At 42.0% G+C, this 17,908-nt stretch overlaps 2 protein-coding genes and 1 long non-coding RNA gene across 3 annotated transcripts; all 3 read left to right on the forward strand.

Annotated features, from left to right (window-relative positions):
• Nucleotides 1-7,220: 7,220 nt before the first annotated feature.
• LOC140940409 (uncharacterized) lies at nt 7,221-17,011 on the forward strand. The gene is made up of 4 exons (XR_012166348.1): nt 7,221-7,382; nt 8,580-8,721; nt 8,882-9,008; nt 16,537-17,011. It is a non-coding gene; the product is annotated as an uncharacterized lncRNA (long non-coding RNA).
• Nucleotides 9,250-14,362, forward strand: LOC140925659 (uncharacterized). Its single transcript, XM_073375589.1, has 3 exons — nt 9,250-9,395; nt 9,513-14,204; nt 14,300-14,362. Exons 2-3 carry the CDS (start codon nt 9,693-9,695, stop codon nt 14,360-14,362), a joined length of 4,575 nt encoding a protein of 1,524 aa, XP_073231690.1. The 5' UTR covers nt 9,250-9,395; nt 9,513-9,692.
• Nucleotides 14,498-16,427, forward strand: LOC140923169 (uncharacterized). Its single transcript, XM_073373253.1, has 2 exons — nt 14,498-16,225; nt 16,343-16,427. Exon 1 carries the CDS (start codon nt 14,499-14,501, stop codon nt 15,954-15,956), a length of 1,458 nt encoding a protein of 485 aa, XP_073229354.1. The 5' UTR covers nt 14,498; the 3' UTR covers nt 15,957-16,225; nt 16,343-16,427.
• Nucleotides 17,012-17,908: the final 897 nt, after the last annotated feature.

Consider the following 17,908-nt stretch of genomic DNA (forward strand, 5'->3'; position numbering starts at 1 on the left):
TTTTCCTCGTATAAATGGCCCTAATGTCTCGTCATCCTCCAGCGTAACTTTAAAACACTTAACAGGTTGGGTAGCGCCCCAGTATATCAACTGAAGATATTTGCTTTATGATGCTTTGTAAATCACTGAGCAGCTCCCCTTTAAACACGATTGGCTCTTTCTGGGCGTAGGCTCTCATTATAGACCCTTTTAAAGACCCTTTTAAAACCTTTGGTAGTTAGGGATAGGTTAGAGCACCAACCTCCAGCCTGTCCGAAGTGCGTCGCTTTCTTTGAGAAGTTGGATCGCCAACCAGGCCTTCACTCTTGCGGGGTAACGTTATGGGGTAGAAAACGTCGAAGCTCTGATTAATGCGCATTTTAGGTAGCGTTTCCTTTGTTAGATTTGCCAAGGGTTTTCCACTGAGAGCAGCCATCTTTTTCTCCTGATAGTCATAGATTATATATTGTTGTAAGAATAAAGCAGCTCTCCAAGGCTCGAATCAATGAAAAAGTCAGATCTTTCCATTTAGGATTTGCATCCAAATAGAATGGACGAGCCATCGGACTGTTATTAATCCAAGCAAAAAAAAGTGGTAAGGCTACAGTCCTACCAGCCCGTCCCCCTCCACTGTCTCTGATTCTCGGGGAGTGTGATCACTCGAAATCACTTTCATGGGCTTCTGCCGCACTGACTTAATTTTATAAGACTGATCAACTGATACATCTGTCAAAAACTGGCTATGGCTTTCATAACTAGAAATGCGTTCTTCTAAAACCTGAATAAGTAGAGTCTTCGCACTAAGAGCCGGATCAGGGTTACATTTTCGTATTGATTAAAAAGTTAAAACTGAGGTAAACTCTTTCTCAGCTTTCTGAGAGGATAAATATGGCAAGAGTAATGTTCAATTCTTTTGTTGTCATTTCACTTAGTGATAACAAATTGACCATGTTCCAGGAAGCATTCAAAACACCGTTGACTGTGAATACGCGGCCCCTCTTGAGGGTTGAATATCCTCGAAACCACCAACTCAAAAGAGCTATTTATTCTATTAGATACTCAAAAGAGCTTTGACGCGCAAAAGTCGCCATCGGCAATCTAAAGTCTGAATAAGAGAATAAAATGGGAAGGAAGTCCCCCTTTCCGCGAAATCAAGGATGGAGCAGTGTGAATGCCAAAACGCTCCGATCTTGATTTCTTCTAGTGGAAAGAGGGGAGAGAGGCCGTTCATCTGTCAACAAATTCGCTGGGAAAAGAAGCGAGCACGCTTTACACCGCAAGGCCATGTCGCCAATGGGGACTGATCAAGCATTTGTCTATCTAAGTCGAAAAGTCACCTGAGTAGAGCTCATAAGTTCCCGCCACGTTGTCCATCATTGTAGTTTTGATATCTCAAACTGATTCAACGAAGGTGAAGTGTCTTCTTTCACGGTTTGTGGTCCCTTTGATGGTTGCCACAGCACAACTTAAAGGTCATAGATTCTGCTTTATCAGAATGGCGTACACAGCTGTGGTCTGCGATTCTCAATGAGCCCTTCTGATTCTTTCAATAGTTTAGTAACTCCCCAAAACCTTTTTGTAATATGCTGTCTCCACATATGAGCACCATGCGCTTGTAACATCCACCGAAGGATCTGTCCATATCCTTTCTTGTCAGGGTTCAGGGGTTACTGCAGTTTACTTCGGACTACAACCACAGGACAATTAACCTATCCCGCGTGCCCGAAAGTATACACACTACTACCGCAGAGGAGACTAGTCAGCGGACTGACTAACAGCAAAACTTTGAAAAATGAAAAAAAAAAAATGGCATGAATGAAATTAAAGATATTTTGTCAGGGTACGGTCCCCCTTGCTTATTTTATGACGGCAAAGCTGTCTGTCATGGATACATGTTTGTGCCGTTGAATGGTGTACGTTACATTTGTGATTATTAGCGATCAAGGGGACACAAAATTCGCTCTTATAAAAGAGAGGCATATTCAGAGGAGCAGTTGGACGGGAAGGACGGGTAGCAGGCTTGATGGAGGATTTAAGATAATCTTAGTTTTAGCTATAGGTTACTGCTAAGCTCACAGACACGTAAAAGGGGGCTCGGTTTGACTGCATGGCTAGAAGCTCAATCAAACCTCCATGATCTCTAGTTTTAATCGATTTAATAAAGTTAATAACTATGAAGCAAGCAGGAAAGGCCCAAAAATGTGGCTACAATCAGGGACAAAAGTAGTTGACACACTTGTTTAGAACGGGTGCTTTTATCAAACATTTACTTCATTTATTATTTCATTCCTTTTAAACGCCATAAATCCCCTCACCCCCTGAATCAATGTTGTCTGAAGTAAAAGAAAGAGTTGAGGGTCCAAAATACAACATTTATTTTGGGGGCGAGGGGTGGAGGTAGACAGGGGAAGGGGATAGGTAAGTCCAGTATTCAAAAAGGGGCCATTTTGCGGAAGTGTCTCAACACTTTTGTCCCTCATTGTCTGAATGCAAAATTGTACTACTGCACACAAGTTGAGTTCTGTATGACAATGATTTTAACTGAAATTAAAGCAATCAATGACATAATTATGTTATTGGTGGTGGGGTTGACATTGACTTCTTCACGACCGAAATATAGGGCCAATTCGAATTACGTGATGACGTAATAAAAGGGCTGCGGTATCCAGAATAAACGGCGATATAGTTTACAAGCTAAAAACTGAGGCTGAAACTCGCGCACATGTACAACTTTTGGTGAATTTCAAGAGTATGCGTACTGAAAATATTTTTAATAAAGTGAATATTCCTCTTTCTTTACTTTATCCGATTGATAAGACGCAAGCAATCAGGGGTAGCGTAAGGATTGACACGTATTGGGGATAGTCACTGGCCGGCCACGGAAATATGGAGCGTTAGTGAGGATCGGCCATCACTGCGTTCAATATCGGAACTACGGAAAAGTGAAGGTAAATTCATGGTCAATTTAATAAAAAACTAAGGACAGCGTAACAAATATTACAAGTGTACGCGAAAACAATTACTTTCAATCCCACCTGGTGACACCCTCTGTGACATGATAACGCAACGCAAATAGCGTGACATGAGCGCATATGTCTGAGTATTTGGACTGCATTTCTCAAGCGAAACCCTCTGTTTTTCTCTATTGTCGGCAGGAAAAATGAAAACAGAGCTTTAAAACATGAACTGGTATCTGACTCTCAAAGAAAACGACAGCTCAAACTGAGGAAAACACTGCTTCCTTCGTGATACAACGGTTAACCACGTTTCGGCAAACGGAAAGTAACATTAGTCTGTTATGACCTCTTAATGTCGATATGTTTTCTCGTGGTTAACCGTTAAAACTCCTTATTTGTACCACATCGCTGCAATGTTTCTCGCCAAGAATTAGTATTGCAAAGCACTTTCTACATAGCGAGATCTTCTTTTGCCTTTTGTGAGGAATTAGGGCATGAAAACGGAAAATTTTCCAGCTCACGGCCGTCATCGATCACGTGCCAATCCCGCTCTCCTTATTTGTCATCAAGTGAACTTCTGGGCCACAGTAATTGTTTTTTTGGTGAGATACAGACTGGTCTGTCTATCTTGAAAACAATTTCTTTAGCATTATGTGATTTAGGAGCTGGCAAATGAACTAGAATAAATGAATAAATGGCAGGCGGTCATCTAAAATCATTACAAAAGTACATTCCTAACCTGTTCTACGCCTACCTACGCTAAAGGTTTGGATCTGTTAGGTTTGAAAAGGTCTCAAAAAAAAGAAAAACACTTATAGGGCATAGCAGAAACGGCTGGCCCATCATTTATGAGGTTCATATCCTGTATATTGCTCACGTCCTTTCACCAATGGCACAAGTCAGTGTCGAGAATAATGCATGTCCGCTCCGTTACTATGCAGTATTTCATTATCTTAAGTTGACTATTCATGCACACAAGAACAATTTTCATTGTACCTTGGTGTTTCCATCGTTTTTCCACTAGTGTTAATACCTGTGAAAACATTACATCCGCAGCAACGGCAGTGATCACAACACAAATGACTTCCTCTCGACCCGACAGGGTATCAGGAACGCGCGCGGGAGTACAAGATTAAGTAATGACATACGCGTAGTACATTTTACTGTACGTGTACTACAAATCAGGACGAAAATTTACAAATGGTTGTTTGTACCCAAACAATTTGGCCCATAGAGTAACGTCATGGCACAACAATTCAGCAGCGTCAAAAATCTAGCCGGAAAACATAGATACATATTTCAGACAGTCTGAATGCAAAATTGTACTACTGCACACAAGTTGAGCTCTGTATGACAATGATTTTAACTGAAATTAAAGCAATCAATGACATAATTATGTTATTGGTGGTGGGGTTGACATTGACTTCTTCACGACCGAAATATAGGGCCAATTCGAATTACGTGATGACGTAATAAAAGGGCTGCGGTATCCAGAATTAACGGCGGTATAGTTTACAAGCTAAAAACTGAGGCTGAAACTCGCGCACATGTACAACTTTTGGTGAATTTCAAGAGTATGCGTACTGAAAATATTTTTAGTAAAGTGAATATTCCTCTTTCTTTACTTTATCCGATTGATAAGACGCAAACAATCAGGGGTAGCGTAAGGATTGACACGTATTGGGGATAGTCACTGGCCGGCCACGGAAATATGGAGCGTTAGTGAGGATCGGCCATCACTGCGTTCAATATCGGAACTACGGAAAAGTGAAGGTAAATTCATGGTCAATTTAATAAAAAACTAAGGACAGCGTAACAAATATTACAAGTGTACGCGAAAACAATTACTTTCAATCCCACCTGGTGACACCCTCTGTGACATGATAACGCAACGCAAATAGCGTGACATGAGCGCATATGTCTGAGTATTTGGACTGCATTTCTCAAGCGAAACCCTCTGTTTTTCTCTATTGTCGGCAGGAAAAATGAAAACAGAGCTTTAAAACGTGAACTGGTATCTGACTCTCAAAGAAAACGACAGCTCAAACTGAGGAAAACACTGCTTCCTTCGTGATACAACGGTTAACCACGTTTCGGCAAACGGAAAGTAACATTAGTCTGTTATGACCTCTTAATGTTGATATGTTTTCTCGTGGTTAACCGTTAAAACTCCTTATTTGCACCACATCGCTGCAATGTTGCTCGCCAAGAATTAGTATTGCAAAGCACTTTCTACATAGCGAGATCTTCTTTTGCCTTTTGTGAGGAATTAGGGCATGAAAACGGAAAATTTTCCAGCTCACGGCCGTCATCGATCACGTGCCAATCCCGCTCTCCTTGTCATCAAGTGAACTTCTGGGCCACAGTAATTGTTTTTTTGGTGAGATACAGACTGGTCTGTCTATCTTGAAAACAATTTCTTTAGCATTATGTGATTTAGGAGCTGGCAAATGAACTAGAATAAATGAATAAATGGCAGGCGGTCATCTAAAATCATTACAAAAGTACATTCCTAACCTGTTCTACGCCTACCTACGCTAAAGGTTTGGATCTGTTAGGTTTGAAAAGGTCTCAAAAAAAAGAAAAACACTTATAGGGCATAGCAGAAACGGCTGGCCCATCATTTATGAGGTTCATATCCTGTATATTGCTCACGTCCTTTCACCAATGGCACAAGTCAGTGTCGAGAATAATGCATGTCCGCTCCGTTACTATGCAGTATTTCATTATCTTAAGTTGACTATTCATGCACACAAGAACAATTTTCATTGTACCTTGGTGTTTCCATCGTTTTTCCACTAGTGTTAATACCTGTGAAAACATTACATCCGCAGCAACGGCAGTGATCACAACACAAATGACTTCCTCTCGACCCGACAGGGTATCAGGAACGCGCGCGGGAGTACAAGATTAAGTAATGACATACGCGTAGTACATTTTACTGTACGTGTACTACAAATCAGGACGAAAATTTACAAATGGTTGTTAGTACACAAACAATTTGGCCCATAGAGTAACGTCATGACACAACAATTCAGCAGCGTCAAAAATCTAGCCGGAAAACATAGATACATATTTCAGAGAATCAGGGACAAAAGTAGTTGACACACTTGTTTAGAACGGGTGCTTTTATCAAACATTTACTTCATTTATTATTTCATTCCTTTTAAACGCCATAAATCCCCTCACCCCCTGAATCAATGTTGTCTGAAGTAAAAGAAAGCTGAAGTAAAAGAAAGAGCTGAGGGTCCAAAATACAGCATTGATTTTGGGGGCGAGGGGTGGAGGTAGACAGGGGAAGGGGATAGGTAAGTCCAGTATTCAAAAAGGGGCCATTTTGCGGAAGTGTCTCAACACTTTTGTCCCTCATTGTAGATACTTAAAAAAAAACGTGGTTCTCGAAAAATTTTGGTAGGATCTCGAAATCTCGAAAGCATTTTTGATCAGTCTCGAAGTCTCGTTTTTGCATGGTTTGTTTTTACTTTTTTCGAGTCTCGAAACTTTTTACCAAAGAGTCTTGGGCTCAGATTTCTAACTAGGATCTGGGCGTCTCGGCGAGTCTCAGATCAAGTTTACCATTCGCCACCCCCTATACTTGTGGGTTTGCATGCGAGAAAGGGAAACAAAAGGAAACCTGTTGAATGATTGACTCCTGAGGGTATTAAATAGAACGAAAATTAGAATAGCCAAAGCATTGAAAAAGTACTTTTACTGTAATAGGTATTATCGTTGTAGACATATGTGCTCGAGAATGGTTTCATTTCCTGTTGCATCTGTTCAGATTCCCAACTCTTGCACCTTTGTGGCTGTGGTTCTTTCCTTCTAGTTCCTTATGTCGAGATGGCGAAATAACTAAGAATGCGTAAAGTTTGTTTTCAAAACAATTTATGCATAACTGCTAGAGGAATTTGGCATTGTATTAAAATAATAGGAAATTTTGTTCACAACTGTGCCCTGGTGCTTTGCTTTGCAAAAATGAACACTGCAGCTGCAGCTGCGACAATGTCCGCAAGATAAACTTTGAAGGCCCTTCATTGAACATCTAAAAACGTTTTATGGCAGAATTTACCCGCAATGATTTGGTTTAAAATGCAGAGATCAATAAATTTAGAACACAAATACATATATTTTTTACAAAATTGCTGTAATTTTTGCAGTGAACAACATCAGCCGATTTTTTTCTTCAAATCGTGGAAAGGAAGGTGTGAGCGGGGGAAATGGTCGCTGTGTGACGTCACCTTACGCAAGCGCAGTTACTGATTACTTAGGGAAATCAGTTTTAGTTTGTCCGTTTTGTTCACTGAGTTAATTCGACATTTCCACATTCGCGCTCTCGAAATAACACGTTCGATGAGCTACACACCAAAATGAAGAGAAGAAGCATTGACCCTTCGAAACTGAGAAGGCCTTAAAACGTTCTCGTATCACAGAATCTATTTACGGCAGGTAAAGTCGATGTGTCGAGTCGCTCAGTGTTATACTAGCACTGTCGTGAATATAATGCACCAGTCATTTGAAACCCCCGGACCCCCCCCTCGGGGATGACCGGGGTATTGCGGGGACATTCACTTCATGTTCACCAAATATTGGTTCCCCGGTAGTTGGGGGATACGCTAAAAGTCACGGTCTTTGCCTCCCGGACCGGGGGATAAGCGGGGCAGTCACTTTATGGTCAGCGGTTTTTATTTTCGCGCCGCATACTAATTCCGCATGATTCCGCATACATTTTCATCGCTTCGTACCGTGACGATGTTTTGCAAAGTTAAATATCGAGGCGTAAAAAAAGCGGTCATAGCCGATGACTTGAAGAGTTTGGTGAACAAAGGTAGGCATATTTTCACTGATATTATGTAGATTTGTAATTATAATATGCTTTAAAATGCATCTAATGCACCGATACCATCTTATTCGCGAATTCTTCATAAACACTTGACCTGGCTTGACCTATCGACAGCTAGAAACGACACTTAAAGCTTAAACTATGCATTTTTTTTGCGCTCTTTGGCTTGATATCAAAGTGAGCATAACTTTTCTATAACTTCCCTTCTGTTTGGATTTCGATACATTGACCAAAAAGCTATGAAAAGGGGTTTATGAAAAGTTTTTATATTCCGATCACGCATGCTTTCAGTCACGTGCCAGATCAGCCAACGCGAAATTCGATCCATACAACTTCGTGCTTCCTACGCATTCTTTTATAGGGCTTTTTGCATTTGGTTGGTAAAATTCGATAGGTATAATTTATAATTTTGTGATCTTGCTTTTTGTGACATGAAGATGTAAAATAGAAAGATGACGCTGAAATCTTTAAATACTTGTCTTTTCTTGTCTATCGAGGGGTTGCAAGTGTTGCCATTGCTGCTGCGAAAGCAAGTTGTTAATTTCACGGCTGTCATCCTATATGTCATCTCTTGCTACTAGTTGACGTTTGAAAGGGAGTACCTTGTATGTTGGACATATGGGGGCGGGGGAGTTCACCATTCACTTTTGCCCCAGGGACCGGGAAGTTCACTGGCTCTCACATGCATAAAAAGTGAATGCCCCGCTAATGCCCGAGGGGGGGGGGGGTCCGGGGGTTTCAAATGACTGGTGCATAATATAAAGGTCTTTTCTTAAATATGCTTTCCTCTTTATTTCTTCTAGTGCATTTCTGTATGTCCGGTTTTTCTTAGTATGGATAATGGTCTTGACTGCGGACTTTCTATTGGAGTTTCGCTATGAATATCTTTGGCCTTTCTGGTTACTTTTACGGAGCGCTTACGACTCATTTAAGTACCAAGGTTTGGTAAGTTTTCAAGAAATTTAAACCTTGCTTCTGTCGTTTCTTGCCGCTCATTGGCCTTTTAAGTGATCCCAGGGTTGCTATCATAACTGCGGTTTTCACTAAAATTTATTCTAAATGTTTTGATAGCTCTAGCAGTTTATTTTCCGGTTATGTTTTTCAGGCTTTCTCCCTTCTATTTCTCACTTTGGCTTTCTGTTCGGATCTCATATGTTTGATGTTTCTACCTGTGCATTGGTTGTTCTTTGCCGCAAGCACGTATGTTTGGGTTCAGTACGTCTGGCATACAGGTAAATTACTGGACATGCTATCTGCCAGAATATTAACGGCGTTAAACGCAGTGGTAGTTGAAAACGTTGACCGCTAAATTCGCACAAGGAAGATTTCAGTGTTTACATTTCGTCCAGTATTGGTGAATCAAGAATATGGGAGTTACATTCGAAGGTGGGGAATTTCCGCGAATGTGATCACCGGCGCGGGATTTCCATAGGTGAAGTAAGAATCCTTGAAATTTGTAATGAATCTTGTGACTGCAGCGCTGCGCAGTCAGCGGTATGTTGTAAAAGCTTAGCAGCCGCACCAGATTTTAGTAAGCGGCCGCCATGTTAGCCCTTTCTCGTGTTGTTCAAGTTTTTGGATAGTTATCGCCATCCATCGGACATTATACGGCCTAAACGGTAAGAACTGTTAAAAGAACATTTTACGGAAAATCCCAAGAGAGTATTTCACACGACATTTTGAAGTTTAGTACTTACGAATCACGTATTTAGCCTATCATGTATTTGTCATGTCAGATTGTTATCTCGGGACTCAGGATCCAAGAACTAAGGAGTAAAAAGAATGTGTTGTACCGAGGACCTGTGAATAAACTACGTTTGGGACGTTCGTGTTGATTGTTAGCAACTCCTCTTGTTGTATGTACTACGGGAGGCCAGCCACAATAACAATCGTTTGACGATCTTCGTGTAGCAGTCATGTCCGTCAACAAAGAAGCAAGACCCGAAGACCAGGTCAATGTGGCGCTGGAAGAAGAAACTGATGAATCAAGGAAGCGTTTCCTGACGGAGAAAGGGTATACGTATCAACTCAACTTGAAAACAAGTAACTTGAAAACTAAGAAATGTGAACTGGTGAAGCGAATGAGAGGTACTCTACTGAAGCGAGGTCAGTCAACTAAACTAGTAGAATTTAAGAAAGAATTCAGCGAAGCTCAGATTTTGTATTGCGAATTTCAAGACATGGTTGAAGAGATTAAGGTTTTTGCGAACCCAGATGAGAATGTGGAAAATATTGAAAGAATGGTTGATCAAGTTGGCAGAGAATGGTCAAATTTTGAGTGTGACATTAGATCAGAGATAAAGTTTCTGGAATTTGTCGAACACCACGTGGATGATTCAATCTCTGAAGCATCCAAAAGGTCCAGTCGAGCATCCAAGAAAAGTAGTAGGTCAAAAATAAGTTCCAATGATAATGTTGAAGAAGATAGGTTTCAGTTACAAAAGGAGGAAGCTGCCTTAAAGGCTAAACTGGCCTATATAGAGAAGGAACGGTTACTGAGATTAGAACACAGAAAGACTGAGTTGACCAAATTAGAACAAGAAAGAAAGTTGGAAGAGCTAAGATTACAAAGTGAACTTGCTCAGAATCAAGCAAAGCTTAATGTATGCATGTCAGCAGATAAAGTAGAACTGTTTGATGATCAGGATCTAAACTCGATTCCCCCCGCTGATAAAGTCAAGGACATGGACAAATTCCTTAATTCAATTCCAGTCACAAGTAAGAGTGATCTCTCTCCTGGTCAGCAAGAACCTATCTACTCTTCAACTCAGTTAAGTGGAGCCCAACCCACTTTCAGTCTTCCGCGTGTAGAAAATGGAGTGCACAGTACGTTAAGCCCCAGTGCCACACCCTTTCAACCACACTCTGTCGTCTTAGAAAAGTGTATGGACAAATTAGTGGAAACAAGTAGTATGTTGGTGGCAGCTACTATGGAGCAGAACCTAGTGAACAGGCAACTAGCAATCTCAGGGCAACTGCCTAAGATTTCAATCCCAGTTTTTAGTGGAGATCCTTTGGAGTATCCTACATGGAACAGTTCCTTCAGTGCCCTTATTGATTCCAAACCAATGGACGCGCAGACAAAATTGAACTTCCTACATCAGTACATCTCAGGAAAGCCCAAACAAGTTGTTGATCAGTATATGTTAATTGGTACTGAAGATGCCTATCAGTCTGCGAGAAAGTTGTTAAAGGAAAGGTATGGTAACTGCAATGTAGTAGGGACAGCCTTTATGAACAAACTGGAGAACTGGCCTAAGATTGGCGTAAGAGATGCGGAGGCCCTAAGAGATCTTTCTGACTTCCTGCAAAAGATAATTGCCGCCAGAGAAACTACTCCTAGTCTTGCTGTCTTAGACTTTGCGAAGGAGAACGTTAAAACTCTAAACAAGTTGCCATTTCAAATTCAGAATAAGTGGAGAGGAATAGTACAACAGTGTAGAGTCTCAAAAGGAAATGGTACTTACCCTACCTTCTCTGAATTTGCTTCATTTGTGAAAGAGTGTGCAGAGAGAGCGAACATTCCCGAACTTGAGGAGCTGTCCAAAACCAAAGAGTTTGTTAGGCCTAGAGGACCATTCAGACGCTCACCAAAAGGCGAGGAGGCCTTTTCCTTCGAAACTCATGTATTGGATCCAAGCAAGAACGTGACTGCCCAGGGTCAAGGTGAAAAGGAGAGACCCCCAACCTGTTCGCAAGGGAGGAGCGAGAAGAAAAAGACCGAAGTATGTCTGTTTTGCAAGGAAGAACATCAGCTAGACGAGTGTAAAAAGTTTGCAGAGAAGCCGCACAAGGAAAGGAAGGACTTCTTCTATAAGAAATTTCTTTGTCTTGGATGTGCCTCTAGCAGTCAACATCAAGTATCCTCCTGTAAGAACAGACTTAAATGTCGCACGTGTTCTGGAAATCACCCTACATGTCTCCATATTCAGAAAACTCCCAAGGAAAGTATTACGAACTGTACAAATGTTTGTACCATCCCAGAGCAAGAGGGCGGCTCGGATCATGCCATGATTGTACCTGTTTGGGTTAGACAAGTTAGCCAACCCAGTAAAGAAGTCTTACAATATGCAGTGCTAGATGACCAGTCCAATGTGAGTTTTGTGTCGCAAAGTTTGTGTGAAAAATTGGACTTGCAAGGCCCACCAACCGACTTGCTGCTGACAACAGTGCAAGAGAGAAATGTACATGTACCAAGCAACCGTATTTGTGGAGTTGAGGTGTTGGATTTTAGAAGGGAGCATGCTGTGAAGCTACCCATGATGTTCAAGCGAGATATCATCCCAGCCAGTCGGTCGCAGATTCCAAAAGCCAGTGTTGCCCGGAAATGGGAACATCTGTGTCCTATTGCTGACGAGCTCATGCCCTACAATCCAAGTGTGGAAATCTCCTTGCTGATTGGCAATAATTGCCCTAGTATCGTCAGACCCAGAGAAGTCCTAGTGGGAGGTGAAGACGACCCTTACGGCCAAAGATCTTTAATGGGGTGGGGTATAATCGGCAAGGTGTGCAAATCTACAGGTGAAGCCAACCATAAGGAAGGAGTGTGCAACAAGGTGATGGTCAAAGAAACCCATGAACACTTTGCCTTTACGACAAAGGTGAAAGAGATTATCAACCCACAGAAGATTATTAAGATTCTTGAGTCAGACTTTACAGAAAGTTCTGCAAATACCAAGCCCTGTTCAGCTGAAGACAGGAGATTCCTCAACATCCTTGAGAATGGTATTGTGAAGAGATCGGATGGGCACTACGAGATGCCTCTCCCTTTGAAGACAGACAAACCGTCTCTACCCTTCAACCGCGAACTAGCTGTCAAGAGATGGCACCAACTTTTAGCAAGGTTTAAGAGAAACCCCAAGTTTCTGGAAGATTATCGCTTATTCATGAAAGATGTGATTGCTTTGTGTGCAGAAGAGGTACCACCGGACCGCCATGGAGTTCAGGATGGAATGGTTAACTATGTACCACACACCGGTGTTTACCACCCAAAAAAACCAGACCAGATCAGGGTTGTTTTTGATTGTTCGGCCCAGTATGAAGGGGTGTCCCTGAACGATCACTTGTTACAAGGACCCGACCTCATGAACACTCTTCTGGGGATCCTGTGCAGATTCAGACAAGAAAATGTTGCGTTTATGACTGACATTAAGAGTATGTTTCATCAGTTTATGGTGTCAGAGGAACACAGAGATCTCCTGCGCTTTTTGTGGTGGAAGGATGGGAATCCTGCAAATGAAGTGACTGAGTATAGGATGAAGGTTCATCTTTTCGGTGCTGGTAGTTCACCTGGCTGCGCAAATTTTGGTCTGAAGAGAGCAGCAGATGATGGGAAGAAAGAGTTTGGTGAAGAAGCTGCTGAGTTTATACGACAGGACTTTTATGTGGATGATGGACTAAAATCAGTCCCTACCGTGGAGCGAGCTGTTACACTGATAAAAGCAAGTCAAGGCATTTGCGCCAAGGCCGGCCTGAGACTGCACAAAATTTCATCAAACAAAAGAGAAGTTCTTGAACAGATTCCGGCCGAAGATCGCGCCAAAGGATTAAAGGAGCTAGACTTGAAGGTTGATCCACTGCCCTTAGAACGTGCCTTAGGAGTAGTGTGGTGCATTGAGAATGACAGTTTTCAATTCCGCATCGAGCTGCGTGACCGTCCCCTAACGCGACGTGGCGTACTTTCCACAATCAGTTCAATCTACGATCCTAGTGGTTTCGTTGCCCCAGTTACCTTGAAAGGAAAACAAGTTTTGCAGCAAATGTGCCGAGACAAGCTTGATTGGGACAGCCCAATTCCAGAGAGTTTGTATACTCATTGGGAGAAATGGCGTCAGGATGTTCTGAATCTCGATCAGCTGCAAATTCAACGTTGTTTTAAGCCGGAGAACTTTGGGCAGGTCAAAGCCAGCGAGTTGCATCATTTCTCAGATGCTAGTGTAGAGGGTTATGGACAGTGCTCGTACCTTCGACTAATCAATGTGGAGGACAAGGCGTACTGTTCCCTTGTCATTGGGAAATCTAGAGTGGCCCCGTTAAAGCAAATCACTGTGCCGAGGCTAGAATTGGCTGCAGCTACTGTTTCAGCAAACGTGAGTGAATTTCTTCGTCGAGAATTGTCTTACACGGACATTAAGGAACATTTCTGGACAGACAGCAAAATCGTCCTTGGTTATGTTAACAACGAAGCTAAGAGGTTTCATGTGTATGTGGCAAATCGTGTGCAGCAGATTCGTGACGTCACTAACCCGAGTTCTTGGTTGTATGTCAGCACTGAACTTAATCCTGCTGACCATGCCTCGCGAGGCCTTACAGCGTCACAGTTATTACAAGGAACCAACTGGCTAACTGGACCCTTATTTCTTTGGAAGAGTGGAACTTTCCAGCCTGAGAAGATAGAAGAATTTCAAGTGACCGAAAGTGATCCTGAAGTAAGGAAAGCAGCCGTTTTCACATCTCGTGTAGAGAGCAGAGCTACTCAAGCCCCTGAACCGTTAACGTCAAGCCGTTTGCGCCACATGTCAAGCTGGCAGCATGTGCTGAAGGCAATAGCTTTGTGTCTACGACTGAAGAGCAAACTGGCAAGTAGAGAAGTGAAGTTGACGAGACAAACGGATGGTGAGAGCATCAGACCATTACCGAAGGTATCAGTCACACTTACAGAACTTCACGCAGCAGAGAGGGAAGTTCTTAAGGTTGTTCAACGTGAACATTTACATGACGAGATGCAAGTTTTAAAGGAACTTAAGGAAGTTGGAGAGCTTACTACTAGAAAGATCGCAAGAGAAAGAAATCTAGCCGTCAAGAAGTCTAGTTGCTTATATCGTTTGGATCCATTTCTCGATGAAAACGGTGTTATCCGCGTTGGTGGCCGCGTGAGACGAGCTAACCTTCCATTTGCAACGAAGCATCCTGTGATACTTCCTCGTAAAAGTCATATTACAGATTTGCTGATTCGATTCTGGCATGCCAAAGTGAACCACATGGGACGAGGTATCACCCAAAATGAGTTGCGCCAGAGAGGCTACTGGGTTGTTGGTGGATCGTCAGCAGTGTCAAATTGTATTTCCAAGTGTGTTACATGCAGAAAAATGCGCGGCCCCCTGCAAATTCAGAAGATGGCCGATTTGCCTGTGGATCGAGTTGAACCTTCGGCCCCCTTCTCGTATTGTGCTGTAGATTTCTTTGGACCTTTCCCGATCAAGGAAAAGAGGAGTGAAGTTAAACGTTACGGAGTTATTTTTACCTGTATGGCCAGCAGAGGTGTACACTTGGAGACAGCCAACTCGTTAAGTACCAGTTCCTTCATCAACGCACTTAGTCGCTTCCTCAACCGACGCGGTCCAGTCAGACAGCTCCGCTGTGATCAGGGTACAAACTTTGTAGGAGCGAGGAATGAGCTAAAAGCTGCCTTAGAAGAACTGGATCAGAACCGGGTGCAAGAGTACTTAGTGGAGAACGGATGTGATTGGATACCATTTCAGATGAATGTACCTCATGCCAGCCACATGGGTGGCACATGGGAAAGGTTAATCCGAACTGTTCGTAGTGCACTGGAGACGTTACTTCTGAGCGCTGGCACACAGTTGGACGACGAGGCGTTCAGAACCTTCATGACTGAAGCAGAGTGTATTGTTAATTCCAGACCCTTGTCTACGAACGACTTAAATGACCCAGAGGCACCAGAACCACTTACGCCCAGTCATTTACTTACCTTGAAAGCTAAAGTTGTACTTCCACCGCCTGGAAGGTTCCAGCGAGCAGATCTATATTCCCGCAAGTGGTGGCGCCGAGTACAATATCTCGCGAACGAATTTTGGCTTAGATGGCGCCGTGAGTTTCTTCATAGCCTGCAGGCTCGTAACAAGTGGATGTATCCAAAGCGAAATCTATCAGTTGGAGATGTAGTCGTATCCAAGGAAGACGAAGGACCACGTAACCAATGGCCACTCGCTAGAGTCGTAGAAGTCTACCCTAGCGAAGACGGATGTATCAGAAAAGTCAAAATTGTGAAAGCTGATGGAGAACTTGACAACCAAGGCAGACGTCGAAAGCCATCCACGTTCCTGGATAGACCAATCCACAAATTAGTCTTACTGGTACCCTCTGCAGATGAAGCGGATGTTGGTGATAGCAGCAGGGAGACCGAGGAATTCCCCAACGAGGAGCCAACTACTCAGTGAAGTCGCCTCGACAGGTGTAGAAGACACAAGTGACCGCCTTTATGAACATTTGTTTTGTTTAACTGTCTAGTATGGACATTAACTTAAGTAATTGTTAGGCAACAATTAGGGGAGCCATGTGACTGCAGCGCTGCGCAGTCAGCGGTATGTTGTAAAAGCTTAGCAGCCGCACCAGATTTTAGTAAGCGGCCGCCATGTTAGCCCTTTCTCGTGTTGTTCAAGTTTTTGGATAGTTATCGCCATCCATCGGACATTATACGGCCTAAACGGTAAGAACTGTTAAAAGAACATTTTACGGAAAATCCCAAGAGAGTATTTCACACGACATTTTGAAGTTTAGTACTTACGAATCACGTATTTAGCCTATCATGTATTTGTCATGTCAGATTGTTATCTCGGGACTCAGGATCCAAGAACTAAGGAGTAAAAAGAATGTGTTGTACCGAGGACCTGTGAATAAACTACGTTTGGGACGTTCGTGTTGATTGTTAGCAACTCCTCTTGTTGTATGTACTACGGGAGGCCAGCCACAAATCTAATGATTCTCCGTTTCTAATAATTTACTGTTTACACGTTTCAGATCGCGGTCTATGCTTGCCAACCGTTAGTCTATGGTTACTGTTTGTGTATGTAGAGGCGTCTGTACGACTTAGAGAGCTTAAAAATCTTCCCTTTCACTTAGATCTCTGTCGACCTTTTGCCGCTCATTGGTAAGTAAAACGTTTAAGTGCTTTGAAGATGGTTTTTGGCACAATGGGGTCAGTAAATTATATTTTCAGATCAATATGTGAACAATTCAGACCTAGACGGTGATGAACACTTCCCAACCTAATTTACATTTTAGCAAAAGATCTCCTCAAACTGGCAGCTGGTTATTCCATGCAAAGCAGCCTTCGTTCAGATATCGTCGGAAGTAAACTCTTATTGTAGTTAGAATTCAATGGTTGTCTTTAAAATTTCCTCGAAAAGCCTGCTCACATCAGTTCCCGTGGTCATCGCATTTTATCAATAATAACATTTTTACCGCCAATTTGTACATTGGTCCTGGGAGTCCTCATTTTCTAGTGATTAATCATTAAAATCTGCTTTATTTTGAAAATGCTTAACTGATAGCTAAAGGAATAAGCTGCTTTTACTTAAAATAATTGAAACATGTTAATTATTTTTTCTATGATATATTTTGTTATGTCATGGAAAACTACACATGTGTGAACTTTCGAGGTATTGAAAATTTTAAGTGAAATTTGATTCATTAATTTTGACCACCGTGTTATAGAGACTGTTCATTTGAGGAAGGTTATTCTGATAAGGATAGACTTTGAGGATTTATTTATGTTTTTACTCAGAAATGTTACCCTCTGCCCTTTGTACTGTTGTCCTGTGATTTAGAATTGTATACCTGTCAGATCTGCCTTACCTTTCATTCTCAATATTTGCCACCAGTGTTAATTTCAAATTTAAGGTAAACTGTGCAGTGTTTCAAGCTAAAGTTTCTTCAAAGTTGTCTTCTGGCAACCTGAAATCTTAATGTGGTTGCAAGCATAAAATATTGTCACCAGAAAAATGGACACAATGTTAGATGAGGTGGATGGAATGATCAAAGGGGCTGTCTGTCTGTTGAGGTTTTGTAGGGCTTGAAATTGTGACTGATACAGTCACATACGACTAACATTTTCTCCCTGGTTAGTCACCACTTTGGAGACCAGATTTCTCTATGAGTTAGATTTAAATTAAAAGAGTAAAGTTAAAACAAACATTTTATGTGCCAAATCACGTAAACAAAGCCAGTTAACCTCCAAATTTACACCTACTTCTGTCCACAATATTTTCAAACAATCAAATCTGATAGATTGCACCATACTAAGAGCTGCGTCATTTACATTATGCAAACTGGCGACTAAAAATTTGACTTTATTTCTCCAGTTCGACGGAAAGATTGTTTTTTAATTTCA

This window comes from Porites lutea, chromosome 1 (assembly GCF_958299795.1).
Source record: "Porites lutea chromosome 1, jaPorLute2.1, whole genome shotgun sequence".
In the NCBI taxonomy this organism is placed as follows: domain Eukaryota; kingdom Metazoa; phylum Cnidaria; class Anthozoa; order Scleractinia; family Poritidae; genus Porites; species Porites lutea.